Consider the following 19,095-nt stretch of genomic DNA (forward strand, 5'->3'; position numbering starts at 1 on the left):
AGTACTATTACTTGTCTAAAAATGTAGTGCGAGTAAAAGTATCCATTGTAAGTATTACTCAAAGTATGAGTAAAAAGTAGATTTTTCTAAAATACTCAAGAGTAGTGAGTAGCAAGGGTGTAACGGTTCACAAAAATCACAGTTCCGTTCACTACGACACAGTGGTTTCACGATTAGGTATGTTTTCGATACAGCAAAAAAAAAGAAAAAAGCCAGAGGCTTTAAATCATTTCTCTGATTAAAATTTTTTAATGCATTAAAACTAACATCATAAAAGTATGATCCTGTTTTTTTCTTTTACTTTAAACAGTGATAGAGCTACTTCTAGATACTTCTGAGTTTTTTGCTTAGCAGCAAATATAACAAATCCTTCTTTATACTCAAAACCAAAAAGCTTGCTATAGAAAACAAATGTAATATTGTTGTAGTTAAACAAATAAAAAGAAAAGAACAGTTTAGTTTTTATATGGAACTCAATTTTTAATCTATTTTTAATTTTTAATTTATTTTTTTTCAGAGAGTGTCTTTTCTTTAGACAGCACAGATCTGCTTGATTTGATGGTCACCTGCCATTTTAGTGGATCTGAAAGCAGGAATTATCTGACTGAAATTGGCTTATGAATAATGTAACGGGGCTCTATTACATTTACATTTTTTTAAAACCCGAAATTTCCACTATCGATTAAGGTCTAACAGGGCTTGAAATTAACCTTTTTCTTGGTAGCACCGGTGCTCCTAACTTCAAAAATGTAGGCGCACCAAACCAAATTTAGTCGCACCCACCAAAAATTATGAGCACCGTTACAATACGTTTTATATTGACGGATTCTATTATATATTAACACTCTATCATGGTCACAGTTGCAGGTTTGTGTGCTTTTCCGGAGTGTCTGTTTGATCACGTGAGTGTTTTTTTCTTTTTTTTTTGTTATCCACGTGTATTTGTTTTGGTCACGTGCCTTGACTCACTCAGCTGGTTTGATTAGCTCGCCAGCTGAGGCTCATTATTGTGCCTATATATGGGCGAGGTTTTCTATGTTCCCTTGTCAGTTTGTTACGTGTGCTTACGTGTGCTCAGGACCGTGAGGAGAGACCACTGGACCCTGTTCTCCTGTCTGATCCCTGCCCTGTTTTCTCCTCATCCTAGCACCACACTCTTTCCTTGTATTTATTTTGACTGTCAAATATATCATTTCACTTGCACTTGGATCCTTTCTGAACATTATTTGACAATCACAACTAACAAATAAACTAAACTCTGCATGCGCACACCGCCCTGCACGCTTGACGTGAATGAGATGAACTGAATTAACAATAACTGTGCTGTTCTCACGGGTGGTGTCTGATATTGCACAGATGACATTATAACTTATTATTTGCATACTTCATCTTAATAGTAATAATGGTCTTTTCATGAGCTGCAATATTAGTTTCGTCTCAGTAAATGCATGTTCTTTAGCGATGGTGAACCTGGTATCAGTCGCACGATTGACAGCATTAGGATTAAATAACGTTAGAACGTCTCCTGTGTAGATTCAGTGTCAAACACTGTCACCTGAAAACTCCATCCCACTTTCTTTACGGTGAATGCTTTAGTCATTTTCATAGCGGAGTTTAAACACTGGAAGACTTTTATCCACTCTTCGAAAAGTGTAAATGCTGGATTGACATTCAGCACATGATCACTGATCAGATGTGCCATTAGTTGTAACTCTTGCTGGTTTCTAAAACTAAATTTGTCAGTGTTGTTTTCATTCTTTTGGATCCAGCCCTTTACATTTTCACGGCTGTGGCGTCCTGTCATCGGAACTGAGCGATTGACAGCTGATATTAACCAATCCCTTTAAGTTCTGTTCTTGCACAGTGGGCCAATAAGAAGAGCTTGAAGGCGGGGCAAGCATTGCATGCTTTTTTGTACGTATTCTCTTTTGTCTTTTTAGATATTAGTCTGAATCGTTCAGTTTGCGACACATACCGAACCGAAAGTCTTATACCGAACGGTTCAATGCGAATACGTGTATCATCACACCATTAGTGAGTAGTGATTATTACGCCAGGGCCGGAGTGGGACTCCTTTTCAGCCCTGGAGTTTCAAGCCTTACACCGGCCCACCTCAGTTCACGACTGATTATATTAAAATAAAGTCATTTCCAATTCAGTTTCTAATGACACTATCATGTCTGTTTCAACGAAACAGCTGCTTTAGAACTTCAAATGTTTTTTTTTTTTTTTATATAATATGAGAACATTAAGAGGTAACACATTAACACTATTCTTTCAAACATCACAATGTCCTTTCCTGAAATATCTGAATATTCCGTGCAAAATCCTTTATAGCTATCCAGTCCTTTATAACGGTGGTCCCACAAAAAATAAAAATAAAATATGTACAACTATATAAGTAATCCAAACAGTATTATGTCTTAACACTAAGAATTATAAAAACTAAATTTATTTAGGTGAGGTTCGAACTCGCAACCTGCTGACCACTGGACCACAATGGTGCTATTATGCTGCTGCATTTGGAATAAAAAATAAGTAATGCACTGTAACCTGCAAGACTCTTTTAACCACAGTATTACTTTCTAATGATGGCTTAAACTTTTTCTCACATCTTTAGTTTCTGATCAAGTTAAGTCAGATTTATTTCTGTAGTGTATCATTTCATTTTCATTGAGCAGGTGTAATATTAATTAATATTAATTATTAAAATTCTTGTATTCACTAAGGTTCCGCTGTCATCATTAACCTGCAGGCTGCATTTTGCTCACGGGGCTGCGAGAAAATAAATAAAAAGAGTGGAGCTGCGGCAAAATAACAAATAAAAAGAATGAGAATGAGACTTTCACATGTTGCATTAAAGTACTGCGACAGCGCTCCGGGATCAGACTATTAATTCTGAAGAGCGACTGCACGAGTCTGAAGAGCGACTGCTGGAGCTATGATGACGACACCGATATTACACGATTGGCCGAGTTCACTGCATGACAACAACCACGTGTGTATCTGCTTTGTTATTGGACAAATTTTGATTTACAAATTTTAAAACAAACAATTACATTTTCATACCCTCTCTATCCTGTACACATCATGCTTATTTAAAGACTACAAATTTTGTTTAATTTTTTGTTAAATAATCTGGTTATAAAGACTAGATTGTTTGCACTGGTTTATTTTCGACCTTTTTATACAGACTATTTACTGCATTCAGCTCCATAAATGATTTAAATGATATTTTAGTGAATAACCTAAATATTAACTCAAATAAGTCTTATAGAATTGTAATAAAATAATTACCATAATTGATCTTGCCACCCTAAAGGTTTCTTAAAAAAATTAAGTTAAAGAACTATTTTATTAAATAATTAAAGGATTTATATGATGATAAAATATATATTTCTTTTCTGTTAGGCGGTTTATGCACAAGTTTTAAAAATGACATTGATGTACCAGCTCTTCCTGGGAAACCTCTACTGAAAGTGTTGCTCACTTATTTTGGGAATGTCCTTTTGTTCAATCTTTTTGGATTGAAAATGCTGTCATTATGCAAAATTATCTAAACCATTGTTTAATACTTAATCAAAACACCTTGTTTTGGGATTTACACTAATATATATTGGAAAGTTTTATATCTATAAATGTAAATAAATGTAAACCCATTTTTAGCATATTCAAACAAGAAGTATTAGCCTAAAGAGGGATGTTTAAACTTCAAGAATTTGTGCTTCTGGCTTTGTATTTAATAGGCCTATTCATTTCTAGGTTTATATTACCCTCTCGTTTCCCCTTATTTCTCTCATGCATTTGTTACATATTTAATCTATAATTCCCTTATTGTTTAAAAAAGAACTAATTTATAGAGACTGTATTGAGTTTTATTTGTACTGTAAATCTTTTGTTGTTACAAATAAAAAAATAAATAAATACAATATGATGACATCATGTGATCGGTCATTATGACTGCTGCAACTTTGAGCCCCGAAGTGTCCGGCTGGGCGGCTTGACGGCTCCGTTTTTAACTCCACTCTGCCTGTGCTTGGCTAATCTCGTTGCTCACTGGCTGCAGCCATGGTTCAAGCCGAACGCAACTATTAGGTTAGATTTAAGTTATGATGTCAGGTGACCAAAATTTAATTTCTAACCAGCGTCTAAGGATAACCTTATTTTGATATCCAATTATGACATCAAATGACATTAATATTTGGTTGATTTTATTTTGTGTTGGAAAGTAATCAAATCCAACGTTGAGCCAACATCTTAAAGCAACATCATATGTTGACGTCAAATACCGACATTTATTCGTCAGGTATGGTGACCAAAATCCAACGTCTGATAGATGTTATAGTGGTAACATCCACACAGCGTCAAGCTGTAACATCATTAGATGTTGAAATTTGATTGATTTTAGATTGGACGTTGGACATTGACATTTGCCTGACGTTGAGTTCTGATGTCAACTCGATTTTCATTTCCAAACAAAATGCAACATCCCCTATGAAGTTTGGGTACAACATCAATCCGACGTCATGTTGACGTCTTGTGCCTGCAGGGTGTTTAAGCCCTTTTCAGTCATCACACAGTAAACATCCATCATCTTCTCATCAGTGACATGCATCTAAACAGTGTCTGGGTCAATGCATGTAAAGATTTCAAACATCTTCTTAGACATTTTTAACGCTTCCAAACAGTTTGCCACAATTATAAATCGCCCATGTCTTGAGGTAAATCATTATGATGCAATTAACCTTCTATGTGTGATTTGATTGGACAGAACTAATTTTTCTAATCCCCATAGACAAGACAAAATAAAGTAGTGACTGCAGGTGGAAGGAAAGTAGTGGAGTAAAAGTACCAATACTGCACTGAAAATGTACTCAAGGCACTATAAAAGTACACATTTTTAAAACTACTTAGCAAAGTACAATTCCTGAGAAAACTCAGTTACAGTAATTTGAGTATTTGTAAATAGTTATTTTACACCACTGACTGTCATGTCATATTTACATTCAAAGCTTCTATTGAGGTATTAAAATTAAGCTTTAAATGTCTTTCATCATATTTACTTAAGTCATCACCCTAAAAATACAACTTTTTTGCTAATACGGCCTATAAATGTATAGTTAGGCAACTAGAGCACACGTGAATGTCTGCAACTTACCTTCATTTTCACTTTCTCGGGAAGGTTATCCTGTTTCGAAAGACAGACAGATCTGAAGAAAGGTTAAGTTTTTGGCAACCAGAAGTTGTGTTTTTGATTGCAGGAAGTTGCTAGGCAACAGAGGATTAAATTTAAATTATTTAAAAAGTAGCAGACACTAGCTACGTTTCCATCCACCTATTTTTATGCACATTTTGGATATAAGCATCAAAAACCCAGTTGATGGTAACAACAAGATGCTCTTAAATTCTGAAAATGCGTATAAAAAACATATGCACATAACTGGGAAGGATAAACTTTTTATTCAATTATAAAAGATGTGCATAAACTGCAATGGAAATGTCTACCACTACCCCAACCCTAAACCCAACTAATATAGTAACGTAAAAAAACAGTATTTATACAGATTATTTCATTATCATATTTTTCATAAAATTAATCAAACGTTTATGCGATGTATATTAATGTGAGTATCCACAGCTGTATCCCTACTAGACTGACTGGAATTATCTGTTAAACAGTTTTATAGCACATCATCTAGCCAATCAAGAATTTCAACAGACCAGGACATAAAGAACAAAAAATAAATTTATAAGTCAAAAATGGACTAATTTGGTTCATTTCCGTCAGTTGCTACAAATACTGCAAATATAAATAATAAAAAAATTATAATAAAAAATTATAATAATAAATTATAATAAACTAATAATAATAATAATAATAATAATAATAATAATTATTATTATTATTATATTTATTCAATTGCATTTAGTTGCATTCTATTTTGATCACAGCAATAATAAAATACCAGTGTCAGGTACAGACAGATGCAAGCACTTACATTACTGATCACTTCTCTGCCAGACTTTAATATGGATTTTATTTTAAAAGCCATAGATTAAATGGATGTGAACTAATGGTCAAATGTAGCTTCGCTCATTTGTCAGTGGATATAAACTATGCCGCCATTACTTTAATTTTGCTGAGCACAGTTTTTTTACTGCTTGCACTAACAGTAATACTTTTATTAATATGTTATTATTATAATTAATATTAATTTTACATAACTTTATTTTTAAAAAACATTGATAACGATATGATAATTATAGTATTGATATTAATAATAATAATAATAATAGTTGTTGTTCTTGTTGTTGTTATTATTATTATTATTTAATTTATATGATTTTGTTTTAATTGATTGTTAATTGAATTATTATTATTATTTTTATTATTTGGGGCACAAAATTAGCCTTACAGTAAGTCGGACGGGTATATATTTGGCAAGATTTGGGCAAAAACACATTATATAGGTTAATAGTAAATTTTTTATGACCCAAAATTTATAGGAAATTAACTAAAGATCATGTTGGATTAATATTTTCTGTAAATGTTCTACTGCAAATATATCAAAATGTATATTTTGACCTCCCTGGAGCACAAAATTAGTTTTACAGTGAGTTAGACAGGTATGTTTTTGGCAATATTTAGGCAACAATACATTATATAGATTAAAATGATTTTTTTTATGACCAAAATGAATAGGAAATTAATGAATGAATAGGAAATTGTCTGTTTGTCTGTTTTAAATAGTAAATAGTACAGATCATGTTATATCACATATATATATATATATATATATATATATATATATATATATATATATATATATATATATATATATATATATAATTATTATTATTATTAATTATATAATTGATTGTTAATGTATTATTATTATTTTTTTATTATTTATATTATTATTACTACTACTACTACTATCATTATCGATATAATAACATAATAACAACAACAACAAAATTATTATTATTACCACCATCTTAATAATAACAATAATAATAATAATAATAATAACAATAATAATATAAATTATCATTATTATTATTCTATATACATAATATATGTATAACAATTATTATTATTATTATTATTATTATTGATGCCATTACCAATCAGTTTCGAATAAAATACTACAAAAAAAATTATAAAAAATAAATAATTAAAATAAACATTAAATTATACTGCATGAAAGTATGTGTGCAATATTCTTGGTACAAGTAAAAAATCTATTCCTTAAAAAATTCACAACCGGACAATCCCTAAATGAGTCGGTATATTTTAACAGCCTGTCAACATACATTACAGCATTACTAAACAGAAACATGCCATCAAAAAAAATTAAATAAAAATTACAACCCTACAAACCTACAAAGCCTGACAGACCGGACCCTCTTGCTGCCCACTGGACTTAAACACAATACTTCTGTATTAAGAGAGAGACTCTGCTGTCCACTGACCCGTGGAGGACCCGCTCTGCTTTAAAGGGATAAAGCAGCAGGAAACACAGCCAGAAACACCAGGGAGTCACAGTTCCCTGTCAAAAAGCAGATCCTAGAACTAAAATGAGCCCGTGTGCTGATTTGGTCAAGCAAGGTGAAACGTGCGCGTGAATAAATCTGCTAAGCATCAAAGTCAGGAAAACGGAAAATTTTGAGTTAATTAGAAATGCGAATGGGATTTACTGAGCTAGGAAAAAAAGACATCCAGCAAAGTCACACACACTAATGTACAAAAGTTTGAAGTCAGGATTTATTAGTATTATTTCTATCAAAATAAATGTCACCCTGGAGCAAGAACATGTCATATAGTTTGTAAGATGTTTATATTTTTGGCAACAGACAAAAATGCATTGTATAGGGTAAAATGATAGATTCTTTTATGACAAAAATTAATAGCAAATGAACTAAAGATTATGTTTGATCAATATATTTTGTGGATGTTCTACTGCAAATATATCAAAATGTATCTTTTGACCCTGGGGCACAAAATTAGTCTTACAGAAAGTCGGATGGGTATATATTTGGCAAGATTTGGGCAAAAACACATTATATAGGTTAATAGTAAATTTTTTATGACCCAAAATTTATAGGAAATTAACTAAAGATCATGTTGGATTAATATATTCTGTAAATGTTCTACTGCAAATATATCAAAATGTATACTTTGACCACCCTGGAGCACAAAATTTGAGTTAGACAGGTATGTTTTGGCAACATTTAGGCAACAATACATTATATAGATTAAAATGATATTTTTTATGACCAAAATGAATTGAAAAATGAATATTACATTATATATATATATATATATATATATATATATATATATATATATATATATATATATATATATATATATATATATATGTATTCTGTAGAAATTCTACTACAAATCAAAATGTACATGTGGACCCTGAAGCACAAAATTAGTCTTACATTGAGTTAGACAGGTACATTTTCGCAATATTTAGGCAACAATACAACAATATAGGAGGATAACTAGAACACAGTCAGGGACTATGTTTCTAACTACAGCTTTAGAGCTGTAGTTGCAAGCGTAAAAGTTTGCGATGCAGCTTGCGAATGTTCTTTGGAACGACGGATATGGGAAAGGCCAAATCAACAAACTATGTTTGTAATGACGGAACTTGAACCATTAGTTGGCTAACGATGGTTTTTGGAAATGCACCCCTGATCAGCAAAAGAGCTTTTTTATTTACATTAAAATAAACTGACTCCAAACTGAACAGTACTGCTCATATCCATATTCAAAAGTTTAGTTCCAACCCCAATCAGACACCTAGGCTAGCCAATCAAACACTTACTATGCTTTCTAGAAACATCCATGCAGGTGTGCTGTGGCAAGTTTAAGCTAAGATCTGCAGAACACTGGCCCTTTAGGACCGAGTTTAGAGAGCTCTGGTATATGCCATTTCAGAAGACTCAAATACATACAGTAATTCCTCGTACATGCTAATAAATCCACAGATAAAAAATCTCAAACCCCTTCAAAATAGGTTGGGTTTTCCAGCAAGAAAGAACACAGAGTGAGAAATGTTTGTCGAAGACTGATTAAGAAGAATTAATACCGCAATCCAATTGGTTTATTTCTCTGTAAATTATGTAAGCACTGCCTTTCACATGGCACATTAGCCTGCTATAGTTCTCACAACAGGAGAGCTGAACCTGCTTCAATGCCACTGCTTTAACTGAGCTCTGAGCGCTTACATCTCGAAAAAAAACAAAAAAATTCATGCAAAGTCTAATGTAATTGGCTCTTTCGCATCTTAAGAGACAATTGCAAGTTGCATCGATGTGGAAACCAAATTGCGCTCATTTTATAGAGCCCGTAAAAAAAATCAAATGAGCTTAGAAAGCCAATCTAAACCTAGATTAAAAGCTTCATTAAATGTGAAAATTGCTCAGGGAATACGCAACATCTGTTTCTGGACTGACAGAAGCCTCGTCCAAGGTTATCTTGTACAAACAACGATTTACAGCCTTGAAAAACAGGCAAGAATGCACAGCAGGAGACACGGAGTAAAAAAAAAAAAGTTAGAGAAGAAACAGGCCTGTTTGTGTGACAGTAGGTTTCAGGACTGAATCCTCGACCTTGAAAATGCTTTTATACCTCAGGCTGAGGTTTTAACAACAACGTCTCCCTGACATGTTTGTGGTCAATTTTCCTTGCCGGCATCAAAAGCAATTCCCTGGAAAAAAAATTAATGATATTTGCGAAACATCCTCGGGCGCGTTCATTAGTTGCGCTTACCTTTAGGATGGCTCGGGTCTGTGAACTCGTACTTCCCCATTCCAACGGTACGAAGCATTTGAAGGCCATTGGGACTGTCCTGGTTGGCAGAAGTTGGCAGAGTCGTCGCTTGTCCATTTGACAATGGCAGCGCGGCGGAAGGCAAAGTGGGCGGATGAATGAGAGGGTGAGTCATGTGACCATTTCCCACGACCACGCTCTGGGGAGTGGGGTGGATCACCTGGCCGGCTGTCGTCAGGGGTGATGGGGTGATTTGCGGCTGGCTGGTGGCATAGGGCGACTGGTTTTGGAGACTGAGAACTAGGCTGCCGGGAGGTTGGGAAGAGAGCGGAGGAAGCTGGAAGTGAGCCGTCATGAGCGGATGGTGTGGTGGGATGGGCGTCTGGATGGCCGGGGTCACGCCGATGACAGGAGACTGGACGGACACCCCTTGGCTGTAAGCGGGCGGCATCCCGTATGAATGCGCCAACAGACTTGGCTGAGTGGCCGCCGGCAACACTGAAGGAACCCATGGGGGGCCTGGAGAAGGAGAAATGGAAAACCAAGTCAAGGGCGAGAAACATCACCTTTATTTGACCTTTGTGGTATATTTTATATTAAACTCAATGTGAACTCAATTATTGCTGTATGGTGTAAAGCCGGGATGGACAAAAATACATTGAAATGTATGGTCACACTTTATTTTGATGGTCTGTTTGTTGAATTTAAGTTAAATTGCATCTACATGCCAACTAATTCCCATTAGATTACAAGTACACTGTTAGGTTAGGGTTAGGGTAAGTTGACATGTACTTGACATGCAAAATTTCTTATAGTCGGTTAAATGTCTGTTAAAAGAGCAGCTTTAACAGATATTAAGCAGACAGTTTACTAATACTAAAAATTGACCAGCAAATTAAAGTGTTACCAAATGTATTTTAAAATAAAATACCAAATACATACATTTTAAGTTCATCGATATAAACTACAAAATACAGCAGCAATAAATGTATCAAAATAAAAAAACTGTATTTGTGTAATTTACAAATACTAAAAAACTGGCAACATAGAAAAAAATGGAGCATAACATTTCTTCACAAACCTTCCATTAATAGGCCTATTGTATCAATCCCTTCACCATTAAACTGACAATGTATGACAGCAACGAAGTTTTCACTGCCACTTGTAATAATACTAATTAAAATAATAATAATACATTCCTTGTCGGCTTAGTCCCTTTATTAATCCGGGATCGCCACAGCGGAATGAACCACCAACTAATCCAGTAAGTTTTTATGCAGCGGATGCCCTTCCAGCCGCAACCCATTACTAGGAAATACGCACATACACACTCATTCAATGTCATTACGGACATTTTAGCCTACCCAATTCACCTGTACAGCATGTCTTTGGACTGTGGGGGAAACCAGAGCACCCGGAGGAAACCCAAGCGAAGGGAGGGAGAACATGCAAACTCCACACAGAAACGCCAACTGAGCCGAGGTTCGAACCAGCGACCCAGCGACCTTCTTGCTGTGAGGAGACAGCACTACCTACTGCACTACTGCCTCACCATAATAATAATAATAATAATAATAATAATAATAATAATAATAATAATAATAATAATAATAATAATATTACATAACATTTATATGACACTTTTCTAAACACTCAAAGCGCTTTACACATTGGGGGGAATCTCCTCAGACCACAATTGTGTAGAATCCACCTGGAAGACAAAACGGCAGTCATATTGAGCCAGACCGCACACCACACACCAGCTGATTGATGGAGAGGAAACAGAGTGATGAAGCCAATTATGATATAGAGATGGTTAGGAGGCCATGATGGACAAAGGGCAGTGGCAAATTTGGCCAGGATGCCAGGGTTAAACCCCTACTTTTTTTCGAAGGACATCCTGGGATTTTTCATGACCACAGAGAGTCGGGACCTCAGTTTAACGTCTCATCCGAAAGACGTGGCTCACTGAGCAGTATAGAGTCCCCTTCACTATACTTGGGGGTTAGGATCGCCCCCTGCTGGCCGCACTAACACCACTTCCGGCAGCAACCTATAGCTTTCTCATATGATCTCCCACCCAGGTACTGACCAGGCGAAGCCCTGCTTAGCTTCAGTGAGCTTCATTCATCTATAGCTTGTGTTACAAATTACAATCCATCCATTATTTGCACTGTATATTCATTCTCCCAAGGTTTTTTCAGTTGTTCTTTAACTGGAAGATTTTTGGTTGACCCTTTTAAAAAACACCAGTACATCATCTTCAGCGCTCATTTTTGCTTTATTTGGACCCAATAAATGGAGGAAAAACTAAGTGTAGTTTCATAAACTAATTTCGAGAGGAGAATGTGATATGATTGTGCACCGCTGGCCACTCATCCGTAATCAGTAATAATTCAATCAGAATGATCCTAGCTTAATTTAAATAGATCACTTTCAGATTATTGCTTATCTTCTTTTTGGAAGAATCCCCCCTTCCACCCCATCTCCTCCTTTTTCTCCCCTTCTAAAGGGGGAGCGATCGAGACCTACCTGATCTCGGTTCTCCTGATATGCTTTAGACCGGGCGGGAGCCCTGGGCTCAAATATCTCCAAGCTCAGGGTTCTCTTCCGGGACAGCATGCCAAATCTGCTATAAATGCCAAGCATTTCTAAGTGGGAACTCTTGAAAGGAGGTTTAACAGGAGCATCTGTGTCTGTTTGACGTTTTATGCAGAAAGTTAAAAAAGAAAGTTGAGGAGTAATTACTAATTCCCTTCAAAACCAGGTGAGCAAATATGTACATTTTCTACCCCATTAAAGGCTTCTTTCTCGTTATGTAGTTAATAACAAAAGATATACTGCATGTTTTAGCTGTGAGATGTATTTTGGACGAAGTTGTGTCGATTCTTCCTATTGTAAAGTCATGCAATGTGAAAGCCCCTGTCGCCGATCCATCTTGCAGTGTAAACAAAGCAGCGACAAAACGCTAGCCCAGATAGTCATGCAGTGTGAAAACATCTGTGACACGACTACTTTGAAAATCATGCAGTCTGAACTCGGCATAAGGGCAAACCAAGAAACTTGAAACCTTGGGGTAAAAACATTTTTCCAGAATACACCAGCTACAGCAGCAGCATGGCTGCACACGGAAGTCAGGAGATGCACAAATTAGTAATTTTTTTTGTCATTATTAGGAATTTTTACAACAAACAAGCAAATGTTTTAATACATTCATAAAGGTATTCGTGTTTTACCGCCATTAAAAGAAAAAAGAAAAAAAAAACCTCTAAATTTTGCTATCTATAATCCCTAATGTAACTTCTGGCAGTCCCACAACATTCTGTCACTTGATAGCACTCGAATACCCTGAAACTCCGGTGACCGGGACTGACCTTTTTACAATGTCTGCTATAATGTTAATGTTGTTTTCATGTGTGTTTACATAGATGAATATGGCCAGGGTGTAAATACACAGTACAGTTACAAGCTTATTGCCACATTAAATCATTATGATAACATGATATATGCCTTCAGTAATTTCCTAAGAGAAAATACCAAAAAATAACACAACTAGAATAACTACATAATAAAATAACTACTCATTTAAAACTAAAATCTCCTTTATATAATAATATTAAGACGTTTTTTTGAACATTGAATGCACCTTTCAACATTTTCTAATTGCTTTCTCATTATTTTCAATGAAACAAATGGTAGGAAACAGAAAGTAGGTTACTTGTTTAAAAACACTTACAAAAATTGTACCAACTCAAAACTAAATAAACTTTTTTTATTGTCATTTATTGTTGACATAAACCCCGCCATCCTTGTTTTTAAGTAATCAACAGCTGGTAGTTAAAGTTACAGCAGTAAACAACATTTGCTACTCACCGCTGCTATTCAAAAGTACAGCAGATGCGTTTTTAACACACTCTCATTTAAACCGTATCTGACTGGACAAAAGAAACCAAAAAGAAAGTCTGCAAGCATCCAGGTGGTCTCAAAAACATGAGGTTAAATTCTCCAGAGACATATTATAGGTCTCTTTGTCCATTTCTATTTCAGTCAAGCCATAAGCAAGGATTTGGTTCTGAGATTGATAAAGCTGTGCAAACATCGAAATTCAATTTCCAACTATTTCCAACTAATATCCAACTATTATGAAAAAAAAAACATTCAATAAATATTAGCATTAAATGATATATAGAGATAAAATCATTATTTTGTCTAGCACTTTAAGCAGCCTACATTCATTCCGCATCGTTTAATGAAGTGTATTAGTCTCAGTTATGCTTTTAAAAATATGAGATCTTGTCAGCTTCAGACACAAGCAGATCACACACATGTAAAGTCATCTTTTAGCCTAAGCCTGGCCTAAAAGGTAAAATACATGCAAAAAAAAGTGACAAATCAAGGTGCCAGTTATTATTCATATAAAATCTTGATTGTTTTTTAATAAGCAATCACAAAGAGTTGAGAATGACAAGGCATGAGGAAGTAAAACCATAAACAGACCACTTAAAGTAACAGCGGACTATTTTTGCTGCCAACTGTTTTTATCATCATTAATCAAACAACAAAAGAAAAAGACAAAATCACTTACTGCTCTAGACTGAAAGTTTTTTTTTATTTTTTATAATCAAAGCAGCAGCAGCAGCGTAGCAGATCTATACCGCCAAGACCAAATATATCAACATTGCAATACATATTCATTGCATATTTAATCCTGAGAGTAGTCAGGTCAGAAATGGATCATTGTTTTTTTTTTTTCTTTTTTTTTTTTCATAAATTTATTATTATTATTATTTATTAATATTTCTACAATTATGTTTAACAGAGCAAGGACATTTTCACAGTATGTCTGATAATATTTTTTTCTTCTGGACAAACTCTTATTTGCTTTATTTGGGCTAGAATAAAAGCAGTTTTACATTTTTTTGGGTAAAATTGTTAGCCACTTTTTTCTACAGAACAAACCATCATTATGCAATAACTTGCCTAATTACCCTAACCTGCCAAGTTACCTAATTACCCTTAAGCCTTTAAATGTCACTTTAAGCTGTATAGAAATGTCTTGAAAAATATCTAGTAAAATATTAGGTACTGTAATCATAGCAAAGATAAAATAAATCAGTTTATTAGAAATTAGTTATTAAAACTATTATGTTTAGAAATGTGTTGAATAAAATCTGCTCTCTGTTAAACAGAAATTGGGGAAAAAATAATTCAGGGGGGCTAATAATATTGACTTGAAAAGTATTTTTTTTTTCGGGGTTTTTACCTTTTAATGAAAAGGACATTAGAGTATTGACAAGACACTAAATTAAATAAAAACAAAATGCATTCCTGTGAAATTTTTGTTTATATTTTCGTAAATTTGTTGTTGTAATTTTATTTATTCTTTTGTGTCTTTTTATTTTCTATTTTATTCGTCTTTTATTTGATTATTGTTAACATCAAGCTAAGCTAAATGAAAACTGTTGAAAAATGAAAAATGTTTTGCTCTGAAATCTTCAAATTATTAATTTATAAGTTTTTATGTTTTTTGTGTCTTTTTATTATATTATTTTTAACATTTTGAATATTTTACTTTTTTTCTCTCTCTGATAACCCTTCCTGCCACTGTAAAAAAAATGCTGTAAAATTTAAAGTAATACAGGCAGTTTTGGTTGCCAGTGATACAGTAAAATTTACAAGTGCACTGTAAATCGACAATTCAAATTGTTCTTTAAAACTACAGCACAGTTGTAGCTGTTAATTTACAGAACAGTTTTAAATTTTGCCAGTAATACTGTAAATTTTGCCAGTAATACTGTAAATTTACAAGCGCACTGTAAACTAACTAACAATTACAATTGTGCTGTAAAACTACAAGTATACAGCACAATTATAGTTGTTAGTTTACAGTGCACTTGTAAATTTTACAGCATTGCCGTCAACCAAAATTGCCAGTAATACTATAAATTGTACAGCATTTATTACAGTATGCTATACATCTGCTGGTTTCAGACTGTTGAACGATTTTTATGAATGTTTATCCCACACATACAGACAATGGTATGAACCATTTTAGGGGTGGTAAAATGCATATTTATAATTATATATACTACAATATTCATAAGAAATATATTCATTCATTAATTTTCTTTTCGGCTTAGTCCCTTTATTATTATTAATTTGGGGTTATCACAGCGGAATGAACCGCCAACTTATCCAGCATATGTTTCATGCAGCGGATGCCCTTCCAGCTGCAACCCATCTCCGGGAAACATCCTGCAGGCTGCATTTTGCTCACAGGGCAGCGAGAAAATAAATACGAAGAGCGGAGCGGCGACAAAATAATGAATAAAGAGTGAGGCTATGGTCAAATAAATAAATAAACAAAAAAAAAAGTGTGACTGCTGAGAGTGCAAGCAGTAGGGACAACGGCACTCACGGCCAAAAAAACTGACCCGCCCATCGGGTTTTCTCTCGGTCCTCCCGATTAGCCAATCCAGGCCTGCATGCTCCAACTAGCCTCAACACACCTGCTTGGATGTCAAGTATACCTAGTAAGACCTTGATTAGCTTGTTCAGGTGTTTGATTAGGGAGCTAAAATCTGCATGACACCGGCCCTCCAGGAACAAGTTTGGTGACCCCTGCCATACATCTTGAAGTCAAGTGTGAAATAAGGGAGGTCAATTCCATCCATTAATCTGCACCCTGGGTGTAATATTAACCTTATTCATGCATTAATTTCCTTGGGCTTCGTCCCCTACTTATCAGGGTTGGCCACAGCGGAATGAACCACCAACTATTCCAGCATATGTTTTTAACACAGAAGAAGATTAATCCAATTCACCTAGAGCGGATGTCTTTGTACTATGCGGGAAACCTGGAGCACTTAGTGGAAACCCACACCAACACAGTGTGAACATGCAAACTCAACACAAAAATGCCAACTGGTCCAGCTGGGAATTCAACCAGCAACCTTTAGGCGACAGTGCTAACCACTGAGCGACCCATATCAACCTAATGTACAAGAAAGAAAAAAAAAAACTAAGTGTATTACGTATTATGTTTTGGTAATATGGCCCACTAATAATCATTTTAAATAACCGTGATGACAATTTTGAACCAAAAGTAATCGTGATTCTGTTTTCCACATAATCGAGCAGCCCTACCATGTTACTCAAAACAGCTCCATTTTCCTCTCTGACAAGGGCATCCATTGGAAACTATTTATTTCTTCATGCATTATTTATTCTCTGAGGGTCACATCAGAGTCATTGAGCTGCACAGTAATGCAGCAAGGTCACAGCAGATATAAGTGTACAAGAAGCCAAAACTTACTTCCGTTCGCTGTTTATATTCATCTCCACGCTATCGCCATAATTCCAGAGACAGAGTTATGATAGCAGATCCGACGGGCGCTTACACACTGGAGAAACCTCCGACGACGGAGCGTTTGATTTATGGGACGGTTTAAAATCCGTTTTTGAGAGTGCGGAAAGAGCCGGGTCAGTTTGAAATCGAGTGGGAATTCTGTGAATCGGGCTTCTGAAAGCAACTGGACTGATGAAATTCTCACTGCTCGATAGATGTTTGCCTCAGAGCATCAACACACACCTTTTTTAAAAGTCTGTGTGTGTCTTTCTTTACATCCCTGTGGTCTGCATTGAAGTCAATAGATTTGCCATATTCTGGTAAAGTGTGAACTCGACTGTGTAATGCCTGGATTCAGACCAGGGCTCGATTGGTAATCTAATTTTCCCACACTTAAAGGTCTCGTGAATTTAAAGTAAAGTTTTTATTAGATGCTAGAAACACTCTGTTATTTTTAGGGATATCTAAAAGCAGGGGCGTTGCTAGATCCTATTTACCTGGCCACATGCCCCAGTAAAAATTGCCAGTGCTCCAGTAAATGCTAGGAAAAAGATAGGAATTACTTTATATGCAAGTGTATTTATCAAGAATGGTAATCCCAGAATAAAGACGCTAATCTCTATGTGAAACCGAACCAATGCTGATGAAACCAATGTCATTTACTGAGCATGTGCTCAGAATGTGCTAATTGAGCATGTGCACAGGAAAAAAACATATCCGCACGCATGACACTGCTCTGCTCCTAGTGTAAGTCCCGGTTGTGAACATGCATGCAGTGAGTTTTACAAGTCGACAATACTAAAGTTTAAACAATATGATGGTGATCTTATTTAGACTAAGCATGGCTCCTGATAGATTTGTTAGTTTGAAGCAAGATGAGTGATGATGAGTCAGAGAGGTAAGACTTAATAAAGCTAATTCTCTGCCATGAGTCGGGTCTAAGACAACACACAACTAATAATTCTATAACACATCTTTTTTGTATTCTTTAGAATTGTCTAGAGAATTTTATTCAAATGAAATTAAGATTCATGCAAAAGTTTTCTTAAATTATCCAGTTGTCTTTTAGATTGCTTTCCAGTTAAATTTAGGATTAATTTCAGTAATTTATTTAGAGTAATATTTGTATAATAACAATATAATATATCTATAGGCCCGTAGCCGTGGGGGGGTTTGGGGGGTGGTGGTGGTTGTTGGGTGGTTCGAAAGACCCACCCCAATATGACAAAGTCCAGAATTTGGTTTCTATATGAGCTCATTTGTCCCATTTTTGACAGTATGCCATGATGAATTGTGACAATAAGCAATCGAAGAAAGCTTTAAGAAGAATATCCAATAAAGAAGGCTTTTATTATTTAAATGGACAAATTCTGATTGACAAAAAGAGCTGGCCAATTTGTAATTTGCCTACAGGTTTAAGTTTTTAATTTAATTTTTTTTTTTAAATAAGTCTTTTTTTAATATTTCTAAAATTAATCTAATCTAATTACTTTACATATAAAACTGCAACAACTTGTAATCATACAAATTTCTGTAAACAAAAAAAAAAAACAGTATGAAAAGTACTTTGACAGACATGTAGGAAGTATTTTTGTTCCATCAAAATGTGTAGTAATGATAACCATCCGACAAGCTAATCTAGCACAAAATAGTTCTTAAATGTCACTTAAATGCAGCATTTAAACCTCGAATATCTGGAAAAAAAGAACCACGCCTTTTAATAGGCTGGCTACGAACCTGATATATAAATATCAGGTAAATACATATTTATTTATTTATTTATTTAAAATGATTTTTTTTATTTTACTTTATTTAATTTTTTTTAGGGAGAGCTGTGCCCCAGTAGAGCTTTATGTCTAGCAACGCCTGTGTATATGCTAGTTTCTAAAATTTTAGTTTAGAAGATACAGTATAAACATCCAAAGACTGTAGTTTGTCACTTCCACCTAAATGGATC

The 19,095-nt window shown here is 34.7% G+C and overlaps 1 protein-coding gene across 2 annotated transcripts in view; it reads right to left on the reverse strand.

Moving 5' to 3' along the window:
- Window positions 1-19,095, reverse strand: part of klhl29 (kelch-like family member 29) — a 611,610-nt gene that overhangs the window by 251,536 nt on the left and 340,979 nt on the right. For both annotated transcript variants that reach the window (XM_087298740.1, XM_087298739.1), the window contains exon 5: window positions 9,791-10,309. Coding sequence is in view for 1 of the 2 variants with exons in the window: in XM_087298739.1 (XP_087154865.1) it covers window positions 9,791-10,309 (519 nt within the window). In the remaining variant the exon portion in view is untranslated. The remainder of the gene's footprint in view (window positions 1-9,790; window positions 10,310-19,095) is intronic.

Source organism: Danio rerio, chromosome 20 (assembly GCF_052040795.2).
Source record: "Danio rerio strain M-AB ecotype USA chromosome 20, GRCz13ab, whole genome shotgun sequence".
NCBI classification, from domain to species: domain Eukaryota; kingdom Metazoa; phylum Chordata; class Actinopteri; order Cypriniformes; family Danionidae; genus Danio; species Danio rerio.